General features: G+C 49.7%; 1 protein-coding gene across 1 annotated transcript in view; it reads right to left on the bottom strand.

The window, feature by feature from the left end:
• Positions 1 to 17110, bottom strand: part of stab1 (stabilin 1) — a 416947-nt gene that overhangs the window by 290446 nt on the left and 109391 nt on the right. Inside the window, exons 14-15 of the mRNA XM_072472659.1 lie at positions 9145 to 9207; positions 7040 to 7153 (exon numbers count right to left, since the gene is read on the bottom strand). Coding sequence (XP_072328760.1) covers positions 7040 to 7153; positions 9145 to 9207 — 177 coding nt within the window. The remainder of the gene's footprint in view (positions 1 to 7039; positions 7154 to 9144; positions 9208 to 17110) is intronic.

Raw genomic sequence — 17110 nt, 5'->3', positions numbered from 1 at the left:
GTCAAGAAAACGGCCATCGGTAAAGGAACAGCGATCTGAGCATGCGCAGTCGCTTCCTACGTGCTACATACCGAGCGTCAGGATGTCAGAGGCCCCAGACCGCACCAATTTAAAGGGGAAACGTCCCAAATCCAATTTAAAAGGGAAACGTCACAAATCAAAAAAACAAAAATCTGTTAAAGCTGTAAAACAACCTTCCCTCACCTGGAATGACAGCACATTGCCGCAAATTGACCCAGGAGATGAATTTGACCTCCGAAGAACCCTCCGACAAGCAGTTACCTACGCACAAGCCAATGATTCCGACCTTGAATACTTCGATGACGATCTTTACAGTGTTTCCGGACCTCGCGAGCCCAATGATAGCTCCGTGGTCCTATACGACTATGACTCGGACGAACTTTTCGTGTTGCACATTGGCAGCCCCCACATTGAATTTGACGCAGATGCGGATTCATTTTTCGGATTTGAGGATCTTCAATCCAGCAGATATGACGTCCCAACTTATCAGTACCGGATGATGCTGCAGCCTGACATTAACAGACAGGGAGCGGTGCAAGCACACGGAGAGCGCCCTGCTGCCACACAGAGCGTGGTCCACGTCCCGCTCAACGTTCCCGACTCGATGAAAGAAGACATGCAAGACTCCAGAGCGCAGTCCTTGCATGAACAAGAAGTGACTCCAGTGTCACAAGCCTCCACAGAGAGCTCGTGGACAGCCTCCACGATAGAAGCAACGCAAGACTCCAATGTGCGGTCCTTGCAGGAACAAGACCATGAGTGTCTAGCAACCTCTCCTGACCAACCAGCGGCAGACGATGCAAGTCTGCCATGCTCACGTGAACAGCAAGAAGGCTATAACAGCCTACCATGCTCCACTACACAGCAGCATGACCATGACGGTCTCTCATGCTACAATGAAGGGCACAGCGCTGAAGACTGTTCAAGCCCAATTGAAGACAAGCCAAAGGAATCGCCTCTTCCAAGCCCGAAGAAAAAAGGTTTACGCGCTGACCTTCAGGATCATTATAGCCGAACAGAGATTAATAATGCTGCACGGCCACAGAAGGATGCTGAGGATTTGCTAAAGAAATTAATTGAATGTTTAACTTGCAAGGAGCAGACTGAGAATTGCCAGTGTTTTAGTACGGATCGAAAAAATGGACAAGACATTGATCCTCAGGTAATGGAAATAACACAACCTGAATCATATCTACAGCAGGGACAAATGTCTCCCTTCAACACAACGCCGCAAAGTCCCAACTTCGGAGACCAGCAGTTAGTCAGTAATGACTCTTCAAACCTTGAGGGGAACATTAATTGCATTGAACCTATACACACTCCACTGATAAATGAGCAGAACATTGGAGCAAGAATCCTGAGGACACCGACATCGAGTAGCCAGATAACGAATTTAAAACCCGCAGCAGTTTCAAGTGAACCAAGTGTGCTTTCCACTAATGGTGAAGATGCAGATAAGGTCGACCCGATTATCCATTGTACCACACTAACCTCAGTGATTAAGCAGTTATGTATGGGGAGTATAATGTGGGCAATTGAGAACAGTAAAAGAGAGACTGTGACCATGCCAGTCCCAGCAAAATCAGACCCAGAGACCATGAAGGCATGTACATTAGACAAGGATACATATGAGGTACCTGAGAAGAAAAGTGAAACGGAATGTTCTTTGGAAAATAGTACAATGTCGATAGAAACATTGGATCCTATATTCGAGACCATACATATGGGAGAATTTGGGGGTAATAAACAAGGTTCTGCAATGTCTGGGGGAAGATTTAAAATTCCAAAGAAGAAAAGCCCAAATGAAGGACAACGGCAAGACAATGACAGTCCACTGACATGGTGTGCACCACCAGATGAAAACTCTGACAATTTACCCAACCCTAGTGAACAGCAAGCTGCTAATGAGGATCTATCCACGGGATGTGAGACGAGTGACGACAGCATCCCACTTCCCATGCAAAAGGTGCAAGGTGACAGACCTCGCCTAGTACGTACCGAGGCACTCGACGATCACGGTGGGACCACTGACGACTGCGGTGGCGGCGCACCGCTTCCACCCTCGATGGCTCGAGCCTCTCCACTGGTTGGTGCATTCCTGCATGTTCCGACTCCAGAAGTGCAGCTTCAGGGAATCTCGGCTGCCTCCAGTGAACCTGTTGGGACTCCGGACGGGGAGCATCGACGGAAGGCAGACCGGACTCCAGATGGGGAGCAGCCAAGCGCCGACTCTGATTCGCGCACGCCAGACCTTGCTCCAGACGGGCGGTGTCGCGGCCTCGGTGATGGCACGCTCAGGGTGACGGCGGATGCCACGGCGACAGGGAATGGATTGCGTGGCAGTCCCACTGGGTCGGCAGTGGCGACCAGCACCGGCGGTCCAAGACGAACACACCAATTCGCGCCATCGCCAGACGTTGATGCGAGCAACAATTCTCTCTCCAAGGCGACATGCTTCGACGTTTCTCTGCGGAGTCGCCCTTCCGGCACAGCAGGTGGCCGGAACCAGCGTGCACGGTCTCGGCCAACTTCCACATCTGGCACAGACATCGCCTTGCATGATATTAGTGATGGTGCTACTTCGATGGCAACGACCCATCGGCTACAAGATGCCGTCCACCACAAACATAAAAAGAAAAAAGACTCCACCTGGTTCCTGGCATGCAGGGCGGATGGATTGGTGCGTAGGCGCAATCAGCGAGCTTTGCGCCGCCTTCCACGCTCGCAACTGAACCGTACGCACACGCCGGATCCTCCACTGGTTCCCAAGGATGACTTTGTGGAGATGCCACGGATCATGCCCCTTCCATCGCCACCAGAACCAAACCACAGCCAAGGCAACACTAACAAAGATGTTGAATGTTATATTTGCACGAATAAAAAACCAAGCACTGCACGAAGTACAACAAATGGAAAAGTAGAGACTTCGGCAACAGCATCACCTCCAACAGTCCAAGGTGAACCAGTGTGACCCCAAATCTCCACAGCTGAACCGGCTTGAGGACCAGCCTATTCTTGAGGCGGTCACCCATTAGACTGGACTTATAACGCTGTTCATACGTTCAAAAAGTCAAACACTTCTGTATTATAACCTGTTGTTGTTTATTGTTCCAGATATCGTCTGACCGGACCACTGTTCAAGTTTTTTTTTTTTCTCGCATCCATGTTTTGTTATGGTACAACCTTGTTAGTGTGACGCACCCGACATCGCCCCATGTAAATAGTTACGTCATATACACACGCTGTACACAGCACACGCACACACTCTTAGATGCACTCACGACACGATTATATTTATAACCACGTAGGCACATATCTTTGTAAAAAGGAGGGATGTCATGATATTCAAACACACACATCATGATAGACACACCAACAGACAAATCAGAACACACACCACCACAACCAATGACAGAAAGATATAAAAGCACAAACACGACACCCGGTGGTCAGTATTAGCTGGAGAGGAGGACCAGGACAGACCTGCTACACGAAACACTCAGGGAGACAGCACGTGCAGAGTATCCAGAACGAACTGTATTATAAGAGTTAAAATAAAATAGAGTTGTACCACATACAACTGTGTTGGCTCATCTGTGCACCAGAGCACCCAACACCACAACTGTCACCCCTCCACCCTTCCCTAAAACTCCTCTGCCACTTACTCTCAAAAACACGTCACCCAGTATTGTCCCCATCCCCCCACCATTCGCACCAAACTGCCCATACAGGTTCCAACACCTCTCCAAGCTCTCCGTACCCTACATCCCGACAAAATCCTCACCACACCCAACAACCCTAAGTCCCAAACCAAAACCCCCATTACATCAAAAGATGTAATCTAGATGTAGAATCAGTCAGGATGGAGCTAAGAAGCAACGGGGGTGGGGGAGGGAGGGGGGGGGGGGGGGAGAAAAACATTAATAGGAGTTGTTTAAAGGCCTCCAAACAGTAATGGTGAGGACGGCATTAAACAGGAAATTAAAGATGTAACAAATGTGCTACAGTAATCAGGGGTGACTTTAATCTATATATAGATTGGGCAAAATCAAATTAGCAACAATACTATGGTGGATGGATTCCTGAAGTGAGTAGGAGATAGATTTTTAGATGGTTGTTGAGGAACTAACTAGGGAACATGCTACCCTTGATGTGGTATTATGCAATGAGAAGATGTTAATTAGCAATCTTGTTGCAGAGTCCATTAGGGAGTTGTGACCATAACATGACAGAATTCTTCATGAAGATGGAAAATGAACAATTCCAATCTGAAACCAGGGTGCTAACTACAAAGGTACAAGGTGTGAGTTGGCTAAGATAGATTCGGGAACTTCATTAAAAGGCATGATCGTAGATATGCAATGGCTAGTACTTAAGAAATAAATGTATGTTTTGCAACAGTTATACATTTCTTTCAAATGAAAAAACACAAGAAAAATGGCCCGACCGTGGCATGCAAAACAAATTAAAGATTATATTTGATTCAAAGAGGGGCTATACAAAGGATTATGAGCTGTTCAGAATTCAGCAAAGGAGGACTAGGAGATTGATTAAGAAGGGAAAAATAGAGTATGAGAGTAAACTTGCATGGAACATAAAAGCAGACTGCAAAAAAGACTGCAAAAAAACAAAATATTAGTCAAGGCAAATGTAGGTCTCTTCCAGTCTGAAATGGGAGAATTTATAATAGAGAACAAGGAAATGGCAGAGCAATTAAACAACTACTTTAGTTCTGTCTTCATGGAGGAAGACACAACTAAATTCCCAGAAATGCTAGCGAACCAAAGGTCCAGTGAGAAGGAGGAATTGAAGAAAATTAGTATTGCTGGAAAAATAGTGTTGGAGAAATTAATGGGACTGGAAGCCAATAAATTACCAGAGCCTAATAATCTACATCCCAGGGTATTAATCTCTTTCAAAACTAAAGATTGCTGGATATTAAAATCTCAGTCCAAAATATAACAAAAAAGGTTTCTAGAGTTTTGAATTCTTTTGTCACTTTTTCCATTGGGAAAAATACTGTAATTCATGTCAACACTCATACAATGGTGATCAATGGTGGTCAACTTACCTTTGCAGAACAGAGTCCTATAATCAATCACTATAGTAAGAACAAATCTAACTTAAAATACAGCATTTTCTTTTCTATTTCAAAGCCTGGCAATTAAAGAATTCCAAGAGCAGCTGGCTGTTTTTCTTGGCTCCCCACTCGGGATTAATGTCCCCCTGTGGTTCATGATTCCTCTGGCGTGCAATGAACCACAACATCTCCTCGCAGCAAAAGCCTGACTTCATGAAAATAGCAGGGTATCTGAAATGCTCACCCTTGCAAGGGATCAGCAAAGACGGGATTGCTGAGTGTGGGCCCGTTACCCTTACACTGTCGCCTTAAAAATCCTGTCCACTGTTTTGAAACCCCACCACTGTTGCAGGCATGAAAATCCAGGCATAGCTAAGGTTGACATAGCAGAGCAGTGGTAAGGTCATTGGTACATGAATGTGCAAAGCTGTGATTTGCAATACTTGAATTTGCCCTCATGATTCCAGACAAAGTGAGTTTCTGATTTCTGTCTCGGCGGGATTGTCCGACCCCCCGCCTGGCCGGAGAATCGCCGGGGGGGAGGGGGGGGGGGGGCGTGAATCCCACCCACCACCCCGACGCCGGCTGCCGGATTCTCCGGAGCCGGTTTTTCAGCGGGGACGGGAATCGCGTTGCGCCGGTGATTCTCCGCTCCGCGATGGGCCGAGTGGCCACCCGTTTTCAGCCAGTCCCGCCGGCGTAAATCCTTACCAGTGGGACCTGGCTCTGTGGGCGGTATGCGGAGTCCTCTGGGGGGGCGCGGGGGGATCTGGCCCCAGTGGGTCCCCACGGTGGCCCGCCCCACAATCGAGGCCCATCAATCTGCGGGTGGGCCTGTGCCGTGGGGGCACTCTTTCCCTCCGCGCCGGCTGCTGTAATGGTCCGCCATGGCCGGCGAGGTGAAGAACCCCCTGCGCATGCGCTGGGATCACGCCAGAACATGTTGACACTCCCGCGCATGCACCAACTTGCGCCGGCCGGCGGAGGCCCTTTGGCGCCAGTTAGCGGTGCCGGCCTAGCCGCTGAAGGTGCAGAGGATTCCGCACCTTCCGGCGGCCCGACGCCGAAGTGGTTCACGCCACTCTTTGGCGCCGGTACGGCCCGCCCAGCAGGTTCCGGAGAATGCCGCAGGATCTCCGGGATGAGGCAGAGATTGGTGGCATGTTGATGCATGGATGATCTCACATTTCTGGCATAACATGAGGAGAACTTCGAGAACAGATTGCCTGTTCATTCAGTCAGCATTTGGTGTACAGCTCAGTGAGACCAAAAGAACAAGAGAAAGCAATTTATAAAATAGAAAACAAATGATCCTACAATAAAAGCTGCAGAAATAAGCAGTGGAATGGACTACCTGCTGTGATAGTGGAGTCGGACACTTTAGGAACTTTCAAGCGGTTATTGGATAGGCACATGGAGCACACCAGAATGACAGGGAGTGGGATAGCTTGATCTTGGTTTCGGACAAGGCTCGGCACAACATCAACGGCCGAAGGGCCTGTTCTGTGCTGTACTGTTCTGTGTTCTATGTTCTAAGCACTGATGTCTTTGCTTTCAGACAATGTCACTATTCTCAGTCTACCAGCATCCTCTAATGGAGAAACCATTATTGGAAGCATGTGTAGAACTAAATTTGAATCCTTCATTTCCCTGACTGAATTCCACCAAAATGGCGCAAAACATTTATTTTCCCAGATCCTTAATTCTATGTGGGCACAAATACAGGTAGATCTGTAAATAGGATTATAGGGAGTGTAATCAGTGTGTGGAGAAAAGCAATAGTCACACTGCACTTAATTATTTCATGAACTTTTTAAAAAAACATAGTTGTTTGAATTAAAATGCAAAGAGTTCCTGGAAAAGCAGAACATTATTGTATATTTACAAACTGGATCTTTAATGAGTATAATTCTTATTCATTTTTGTTTGTGCACCTACCTCACCAAACATATAGAATAATGTTCCATCTCTCAGTTTGTCCACTGCATCGTTACTTGGCACAAAGACTGTGTAAGGCCCAGGGCCATCCAGTATTAAAGGGAGATCACAATTCTGTCACAAAATTAAACAATTAAATTATTATTGTACTCTAAAGTCACTAACAGTTCCATCAATAAGACACTTTGCATTATATTTCAGCAAAGGTATGGGTGAAGATCAAATACAGTGGCCAGAATTTCCGCTGTGCCTTGTCTCGGACTGGTTTAGTGACGGGAGCTGAAAATTTGGTGAGAGCCCCAAATCGCATTTTACATCAAAGGGAAATCTCATCACCATTGGCCCCATCCCCCCACAAGTGACATAATGAACAGCCAATGTTCAACGTCTGGAACCCCATTATAATAAATTGAAATATAATTATCAAACCATGACGCATGATAATCCACCACTGCCCCACCGTTACATTATCCATTCACATCGCGTGAAGTCCCACCAGAGGAAGTCAGGTGAGTGCACCGCTCGAGAGAGGGTCATGTGCGGGCACTGCCCTCTGGCACAGCTCCCGGCACTGCCCTCTTCAGTGCCAACGGCAGTGCAGAAGGAGTGTTGCATGGTGGGGATGGGGAAAGCATGGTCTATTTTTACTTTTGTGCACCGGGGTGGCCTTTAAGTATGGCATCCCGATTTTTAAAAAAACTAAGTTGCTGGCAGTGCAGGCTCAGTTAGAGCACACCCCACCAGCGTGGTGACGTGCGACCCGCCTCTTCAATTTTTTTCAACTAATTCCCGACCCACAGGGTCTTCATGCAAGGTCTTCCGGAGGCTTCAACGTCGCTTTTCCCGCTCGCTGCCGCAAATTCCGCCCCATATCTTTATGTGATAGCAATATATATACACTTTAATCACAAAGGACACAATTTTGCAGACAATTTTTTTGTTTATGTAGCATGAAGTTGCCTTGATTAAGAATACAGCCAACACACAAAATCTTCTGCAAAATTAGTCAAAAATACTTTTGGACAATCCTTCATGTGCAACTTCGATATAAGAGTTGTCCATTGTCACTCACCGCTAATGTTGATTTTATTGAGTCGCAATGTCATAATGACAACAACTCAATTTTAAGTGAATATTGTGCTTTGCATATGCTCAGCTAATTCCTTCAGCCAATCCATTTCACAGAATCACTCCTTCCATTGTAATTTAGAAAATAAACTCAGACATAAGATAAACAACTAATGGGACACAAGTGTGACATTTTCAACTGGGATTATGGCGCTTTGGAAAACGCACCGTTGCCAGGATTCAAGCACGTCACTGCTTAAACCATCACAGAGCTTATTTTACAATCTCTGGCTGCTGCAAGAGCTGTTTCAGAAGTGCCAGATTTTATGGATCTTGTCACTTCGCAGCCAAAGTTCTTTTATTTTTATAAGAAAATGTTTTTCTTATAGGAGGAGTTGCAGGGTTTGGAAAAGGGGTCAGGGTGATAAAAATCAATTCAGCCAACATCCAAATTTAAAACACATGATCCGTTTCCTGTTTGACTACAACTTTCTCTGGATTTAATACACATGAAGAAAACTCATTAGGATTTCTGTGTTGGGCACCAAGCATTTAGGCATATTATTGAAATGGTGACACAGAGTCTACACATAGGCAATATCGATATGTCATCGTGCAATGTAAAGTGGTGGGTTTATGCGACAGCTTTGGAAGTAGCAGCAGCACCACTGTGAACAGAAACAGTAATGTGAACATTGCCCCCAGAAGCTGCGAGCGATCTTGACTGTGACAGGTTGACCAAGAGATTTTTCACTCGCTAAACTCTGCTAGGCTTTTCCTCAGCAGAAGAAAAGGTGTGATGCTCAAACTCAAAGTCATGATTGATGTTCTTAAAGCTACATCTTGAAATGGTTCTCCAGTTGAAGTCGGCCATTAAATCAAACACAGACTTGCAGTAAAGCTAACGGCCTCACAAGCCCGTCAACACTAAATAAGTTGTAGTCCCGGTGAGTTCATTGAAAAGAAGCTCAAATAAAAAAGATTAAATACAGTTAGGTTTTAAATTTCAATGGGTTAAGTATTTTTAATTTACTAACCTCAAGAATGGTTTCAAACCTACTGAACAGCTGTCCAGTAGCAAGAATGTCAGCAACAGTTTTCTGTTTAAAGAAAAACATAGCTTTAAGATTCAGATATATTTATCAATCTCTGTGTGTGTAACAACATGTATTAAAAAAATGATGAAATTAGAAAACACAAACATCAGAAAAGAATGTAAGTGAATGCTTTGTTTTGCAAAGACCCATCCAATTGAGATAAGTTGAACTATAAATCCCCAAAGGCTGCTAATCTTTTTCTCAATAAGTGCAGTAAATTGAGCCCCCACAACTAACAGGAATTGAATTCCTCCTCTGGCATAACAAGTATGGAAATAATAATCTGGGGCGAAATTCTCCGGAAACGGCACGATATCCGCCGACTGGCGCCCAAAACGGCGCCAATCAGACGGGCATCGCGCCGCCCCAAAGGTGCGGAATCCTCCGCATCTTTGGGGGCCGAGCCCCAACATTGAGGGGCTAGGCCGACGCCGGAGGAATTTCCGCCCCGCCAGCTGGCGGAAACGGCCTTTGGTGCCCCGCCAGCTGGCGCGGAAATGACATCTCCGGGCAGCGCATGCGCGGGAGCGTCAGCAGCCGCTGACAGTTTCCCACGCATGCGCAGTGGAGGGAGTCTCTTCCACCTCAGGCTGAAGGGAGAGTGCCCCCACGGCACATGCCCGCCTGCGGATTGGTGGGCCCCGATCGCGGGCCAGGCCACCGTGGGGGCACCCCCCGGGGTCAGATCGCCCCGCGCCCCCCCAGGACCCCGGAGCCCGCCCACGCCGCCTTGTCCCGCCGGTAAGGTAGGTGATTTAATTTACGCCGGCGGGACAGGCAATTTATCGGCGGGACTTCGGCCCATCCGGGCCAGAGAATCGAGCGGGGGGGCCCGCCAACTGGCGCGGCGCGATTCCCGCCCCCGCCGAATATCCGGTGCCTGAGACTTCGGCAACCGGCGGGGGCGGGATTCACGCCAGCCCCCGGCGATTCTCCGACCCGGCGGGGGGTCGGAGAATGTCGCCCCTGAATGCAAAATGAAAATAAAATTTGAAAGCAAAAATATTAAATATGCTAGCTTAGATAAAAACAGGATTAATGGGGCCATAAAAACAGCAGACTACAATTTCATATGAATTAATTAGTACATTAATATCACACATTTATTTAAAGACCTAAGTCAGCTTCATTTTTGTCCTGGTATACTTTTATTGTGATGTAATAGGATTGAATCCCTACAGTGCAGAATGAGGCCATTTGGCCCATCGAGTCTGCACTGAGCCTCTGAAAGAGCACCCATACCATGCCCACTCCCCTGCCCTATCATCGTAACCCCACCGAACCTGCACATCCCTGGACACTAAGGTGCAATTTATCATGGCTAATCAACCTAACCTGCACAACTTTGGACTGTGGGAGTGATGCACGATCAATGACCACTAAAGCGAGGTTGTAGTACAACTGAAGGGTTTAATAAGCTAGATGTTTTCGCCAGCAGCTCAGGTACAGAATGAAGGCTGCTGGAGCGGCACGGGCTCTTATACCCCACCTAGCAGGGCGGAGCTACCATACAGCTTGACCAATAGGAAGCATACAATATCTACCAATGGTGTTCCAGCATTACCAAGTACCATAATACATCTACACAGACTACACATTCACCCCCTGTTAAAAAATAGTCCGGCGGGGGTGGTGGCCTGATACTACAAACATGGCAGCGTGGTAGAATTAGTTATGGAGCTACAGTAATGCCTCCGTACAGCGTTTTGTAACTATTTACAATTCTATTAACTATTTACAATTTATGATTTAAATTTACAATTTAAAATGAAGCAGTCAGTCGATCGGGGGCCCTGGTCATCCTCTGTGATCGTCAGAGCTTCGGTGGTGACTCCGGTGGAGGCTCGGGCGCTGTGACTCCGGGAGCGTGGCCTCGGTCTCTGTGGCAGCTTCGACACCCCTCGACGGCGCTGGTGGGGAAAATGGTTGACCTGGGAAGGGAGCACCTGCGGGGTGCGTCGGTGGGTGGGGGGGCCTAGACAGGGCCGGCGGAAGGACCGATCCTCCTGTAAGGTGCCCTGGTGGGGAGGAGGGTGGGACTGGTGGTTGGGGTGTGCGTGGGACTCCGGCGGGTGCCAGGTCTCGTAGGGAGACTGTATCTTGTCGGGGTACGCCACATAGGCGTACTGGGGGTTAGCGTGGCGAAGATGGACCCTCTCAACCAACGGGTCCTACTTGTGCGCCCGCACGTGTTTTCGGAGCAGGATGGGTCCGGGAGCTGCCAGCCAGGTCGGGAGTGAGGTCCCAGAGGAGGACTTCCTGGGCAAGACAAGGAGATGTTCGTGAGGTGTCTGGTTGGTTGTGGTACAAAGCAGTGACCGGATGGAGTGGAGGGCATCCGGGAGGACTTCCTGCCAGGGGGAGACTGGGAGATTCCTGGACCGTAGGGCCAGTAGAACTGGTCATCCTGCTCGAGGCGATGCACTTGCTGAGCAGGACTTGACGCAGTTCGCCGCTCATAAAGGAGGACCCCCTATCACTATGTATGTTGGCGGGGAACTTGAACAGTGCAAAGATGCTATGGAGGGCCTTGATGACGGTGGTTGCGGTCACGTCGGGGCAGGGGATGGCGAATGGGAACCGGGAGTACTCGTCAATCACATTCAGGAAGTACTTGTGGTGGTCAGTGGCGGGGAGGGGGCCTTTGAAGTCCATGCTAAGGCGTTCAAAGGGACGGGAAGCCTTTATCAGGTGTGCTTTCTCTGTCCGGTAGAACGCACTTCTACCGGACAGAGAAAGCGCACCTGATAAAGGCCTGATAAAGGTTTGCACTCCGCGGAGATTTGACAGTCCCTGGTGGCTGTCCTGACCTCCTCGATGGAGTAGGGCAGGTTGCGGGTCTTGATAAAGTGGAAAATGCGAGTGACCCCAGGGCGGCAGAGGTCCTCGTGGAGGGCTCGGAGGCGGTCCACTTATGCGGTGGCACATGTGCCGTGGGACAGGGCATCAGGGGGCTCGTTTAGCTTCCCGGGATGATACAAGATCTCGTAGTTGTAGGTGGAAAGTTCGATTCTCCACCGCAAGATCTTATCGTTTTTTATCTTGCCCCGCTGTGCATTATCGAACATGAAAGCAACCGACCGTTGGTCAGTGAGGAGAGTGAATCTCCTGCCGGCCAGGTAATGCCTCCAATGTCGCACAGCTTCTACTATGGCCTGGGCCTCCATTTCGACTGAGGAGTGGCGAATTTCGGAGGCATGGAGGGTACGTGAGAAGAAGGCCATGGGCCTGCCCGCTTGGTTGAGGGTGGCCACCAGAGCTACGTCAGATGCGTCGCTCTCGACCTGGAAGGGGAGGGACTCGTTGATGGCGTGTATCGTGGCCTTTGCAATGTCCGTTTTGGTGCGGCTGAGAGCCTGGCGGGCCTCTATCGACAGGGGAAAAGCTGTGGATTGGATCAGGGACGGGCCTTGTCCGCATAGTTGGGGACCCACTGGGCGTAGTAACTGAAAAACCCTAGGCAGCGCTTCAGGGCCTTGGAGCAGTGAGGGAGGGGGAACTCCATAACGGGGCGCATGCGTTCAGGGTCGGGGCCTAAAACTCCATTTCGCACTACGTAGCCGAGGATGGCTAGGCGGTCGGTGCTAAACACACATTTATCCTTGTTGTATGTAAGGCTAAGGATCGTTGCGGTCTGGAGGAATTTTCGGAGGTTGGTGCCGTGGTCCTGCTGGTCGTGGCCGCAGATGGTGTCATTATTGAGATACAGGAATGTTGCCCGTAAACTGTGCCGGTCAACCATTTGGTCCATCTTGCGCTGGAAAACCGAGACCCCGTTGGTGACACCGAAGGGAACCCTTAAGAAGTGATAGAGCCGCCCATCTGCCTCGAAAGCAGTGTATTTGCGGTCACTAGTGCGGATGGGGAGCTGGTGGTAGGTGGACTTAAGATCCACCGTGGAGAAGACCTTGTAATGCGCGATCTTGTTTACCAGGTCGGATATTTGGGGGAGAGGGTACGCGTCCAGCTGCGTAAACCTGTTGATGGTCTGATTGTAGTCGATGACCATCCTATGCTTCTCCCCGGTCTTTACCAGCACTACTTGAGCTCTCCAGGGACTGTTGCTAGCTTCAGTGACTCCTTCCCTCAGTAGCCTTTGGGCCTCTGACCTAATAAAGATCCGATCCTGGGCACTGTATCGTCTGCTCCTGGTGGCGACGGGTTTGCAATCCGGGGTGAGGTTCGCAAACAGGGAAGGCGGCTCGACCTTAAGGGTCGCGAGGCCGCAGACAGTGCAGGGGGTATAGGGCCGCCGAATTTGAAAGTTAGACTTTGGAGATTACACTGGAAGTCTAAACCTAGGAGTGTGGCCGCGCAGAGGTGGGGAAGGATGTAGAGCCGGTAATTTTTAAACTCCCTTCCCTGGACTGTGAGGTACGCAAAACCCCTTTATCTCTACTGAGTGGGAACCGGCGGCCAGGGAGATTTTTTGATTAACGGGGTGGACGAGGAGAGTCAGCGCCTTACCGTGTCGGGGGGTATGAAGCTCTCTGTGCTCCCAGAGTCGATTAGGCAGGACGTCTCGTGCCCGTTGATAAATACAGTCATTGTAGCAGTTGAGAGTGTTCGAGGCCGGCACTGATCCAGAATCACTGAGGCGAAGTGTTCTCTTCGGGCAGTGTGTGGTCAGCCGAGCTGGGGTCCTGGGGGTCCATCCAAGATGGCGACTCCCATTGGTCACACATGGCTGGGGATGCACAAAATGGATGCGCCCATCCATCTAACGTGGCGCCGCGGGACAAGATGGCGGCGCCTGGGGTCCGCACGTGGCCCTGGAGTAGGAAGATGGCGGTGCCCGCTGGCCGCATGGGGACCGTGGAGAGCTTTGTGGTGGCGGTCCGCATTCGCCACTGGAGATCGCACAGGCCTGGCATACCACCACAAAATGGCCCTTTTTACCGCATCCCTTTCAGGTGGACGCGCGGGCCGGGCAGCGCTGGCGGGGGTTCTTGGCCTGCCCACAAAAGTAGCAGCGGGGCCCCCCGCGGTTGCCAGGCCGCCTGCAGCACAAGACTGTGGGGAGGAGTGGGGGATGTCTCGGGGTCGGCTGTGGAGGGGTTCCACGCTGCCCAGGGGGCTGCCGCGCGGTCGGGAACGTAATCGCGGGCGTTTCGGAAGGCCACATCCAGGGAGCCTGCAAGGGCCCGTGCCTCCTTCAGACCTAGAGTGTCTTTTTCCAGCAATCGTTGGCGGATTTGGGAGGACAGCATACCTGCCACAAAAGCGTTCCGGACCAAGAGTTCTGTGTGTTCGCTCGGGCCAGCAGCACAGTTCAATACCCATACCAGCCTCCCCGAACAGGCGCCGGAATGTGGCGACTAGGGGCTTTTCACTGTAACTTCATAGAAGCCTACTTGTGACAATAAGCCATTTTCATTTTTCATTTAATTTCATTTTCTCCCCAACACCAGGAGTGCACGGTAGAATTCTTCCAGCGATTCCCCAGGGATTTGTTGCCTCTTTGCTAGCAGATGTCAGGCGTAGACCTGGTTTACCGGGCGAATGTAATGTCCTTTTAGCAGCTCTATTGCTGCATCAAAGTCTTCTGCTTCCTCGATAAGGGTGTAAATCTCCGAGCTCACCCTTGAGTGCAGGACTTGCATTTTCTGTTCTCCCGTGTGTGGTGTTGGGTGCTCTGGTGCACAGATGAGCCAACACAGTTGTATGTGGTACAACTCTATTTTATTATAACTCTTATAATACAGTTCGTTCTGGATACTCTGCACGTGCTGTCTCCCTAAGTGTGTTTGGCAACAGATGTGTCCTGGTTCTCCTCTGCAGCTAATACTGACCACCGGGGGTCGTGTCTGTGCTTTTATATCTTTCTGTCATTGGTTGTGGTGTTGTGTGTTCTGATTTGTCTGTTGGTATGTCTATCATGATGTGTGTGTTTGAATATCATGACATCCCCCCTTTTTACAAAGATATGTGCCTACGTGGTTATAAATATAATTGTGTCGTGAGTGCATCGAAGAGTGTGTGTGTGTGTTATGTACAGCGTGTGTATTTGACGTAACTATTTACATGGGGCGATGTCGGGTGCGTCACACTAACAAGGTTGTACCATAACAAAACTTGGATGCGAGAGAAAAAAAAACTTGAACATTGGTCTGGTCAGACGATATCTGGAACGGTAAACAACAACAGGTTATAATACAGAAGTGTTTGACTTTTTGAACGTATGAACAGCGTTATAAGTCCAGTCTAATGGGTGACCGCCTCAAGAATGGGCTGGTCCTCAAGCCGGTTCAGCTGTGGAGATTTGGGGTCACACTGGTTCACCTTGGACTGTTGGAGGTGATGCTGTTGCCGAAGTCTCTACTTTACCATTTGTTGTACTTCGTGCAGTGCTTGGTTTTTTCATTCGTGCAAATATAACATTCAACATCTTTGTTAGTGGTGCCTTGGCTGTGGTTTGGTTCTGGTGGCGATGGAAGGGGCATGATCCGTGGCATCTCCACGAAGTCATCCTTGGGAACCAGTGGAGGATCCGGCGTGTGCGTACGGTTCAGTTGCGAGCGTGGAAGGCGGCGCAAAGCTCGCTGATTGCGCCTACGCACCAATCCATCCGCCCTGCATGCCAGGAACAAGGTGGAGTCTTTTTCTTTTTATGTTTGTGGTGGACGGCATCTTGTAGCCGATGGGTCGTTGCCATCGAAGTAGCACCATCACTAATATCATGCAAGGCGATGACTGTGCCAGATGTGGAAGTTGGCCGAGACCGTGTACGCTGGTTCCGGCCACCTGCTGTGCCGGAAGGGCGACTCCGCAGAGAAACGTCGAAGCATGTCGCCTTGGAGAGAGAATTGTTGCTCTCATCAACGTCTGGCGATGGCGCGAATTGGTGTGTCCATCTTGGACCGCCGGTGCTGGTTGCCACTGCCGACCCAGTGGGACTGCCACGCGATCCATTCCCTGTCGCCGTGGCATCCGCCGTCACCCTGAGCGTGCCATCACCGAGGCCGCGACACCGCCCGTCCGGAGCAAGGTCTGGCGTGCGCGAATCAGAGTCGGCGCTTGGCTGCTCCCCATCTGGAGTCCGGTCTGCCTTCCGTCGATGCCCCCCGTCCGGAGTCCCAACAGGTTCACTGGAGGCAGCCGAGATTCCCTGAAGCTGCACTTCTGGAGTCGGAACATGCAGGAATGCACCAACCAGTGGAGAGGGTCGAGCCATCGAGGGTGGAAGCGGTGCGCCGCTACCGCAGTCGTCAGTGGTCCCACCGTGATCGTCGAGTGCCTCGGTACGCACTAGGCGAGGTCTGTCACCTTGCACCTTTTGCATGGGAAGTGGGATGCTGTCGTCACTCATCTCACATCCCGTGGATAGATCCTCATTAGCAGCTTGCTGTTCACTAGGGTTGGGTAAATTGTCAGAGTTTTCATCTGGTGGTGCACACCATGTCGGTGGACTGTCATTGTCTTGCCGTTGTCCTTCATTTGGGCTTTTCTTCTTTGGAATTTTAAATCTTCCCCCAGACATTGCAGAACCTTGTTTATTACCCCCAAATTCTCCCATAGGTATGGTCTCGAATATAGGATCCAATGTTTCTATCGACATTGTACTATTTTCCAAAGAACATTCCGTTTCACTTTTCTTCTCAGGTGCCTCATATGTATCTTTGTCTAATGTACATGCCTTCATGGTCTCTGGGTCTGATTTTGCTGGGACTGGCATGGTCACAGTCTCTCTTTTACTGTTCTCAATTGGTCTCTGGGTCTGATTTTGCTGGGACTGGCATGGTCACAGTCTCTCTTTTACTGTTCTCAATTGCCCACATTATACTCCCCATACATAACTGCTTAATCACTGGGGTTAGTGTGGTACAATGGATAATCGGGTCGACCTTATCTGCATCTTCACCATTAGTGGAAAGCACACTTGGTTCACTTGAAACTGCTGTGGGTT

The sequence above is a fragment of the Scyliorhinus torazame genome, chromosome 13 (assembly GCF_047496885.1).
Source record: "Scyliorhinus torazame isolate Kashiwa2021f chromosome 13, sScyTor2.1, whole genome shotgun sequence".
NCBI lineage: Eukaryota > Metazoa > Chordata > Chondrichthyes > Carcharhiniformes > Scyliorhinidae > Scyliorhinus > Scyliorhinus torazame.
The sequence above is the reverse complement of the archived record's forward strand: the minus strand, read 5'-3'. Positions and strand labels throughout refer to the sequence as shown.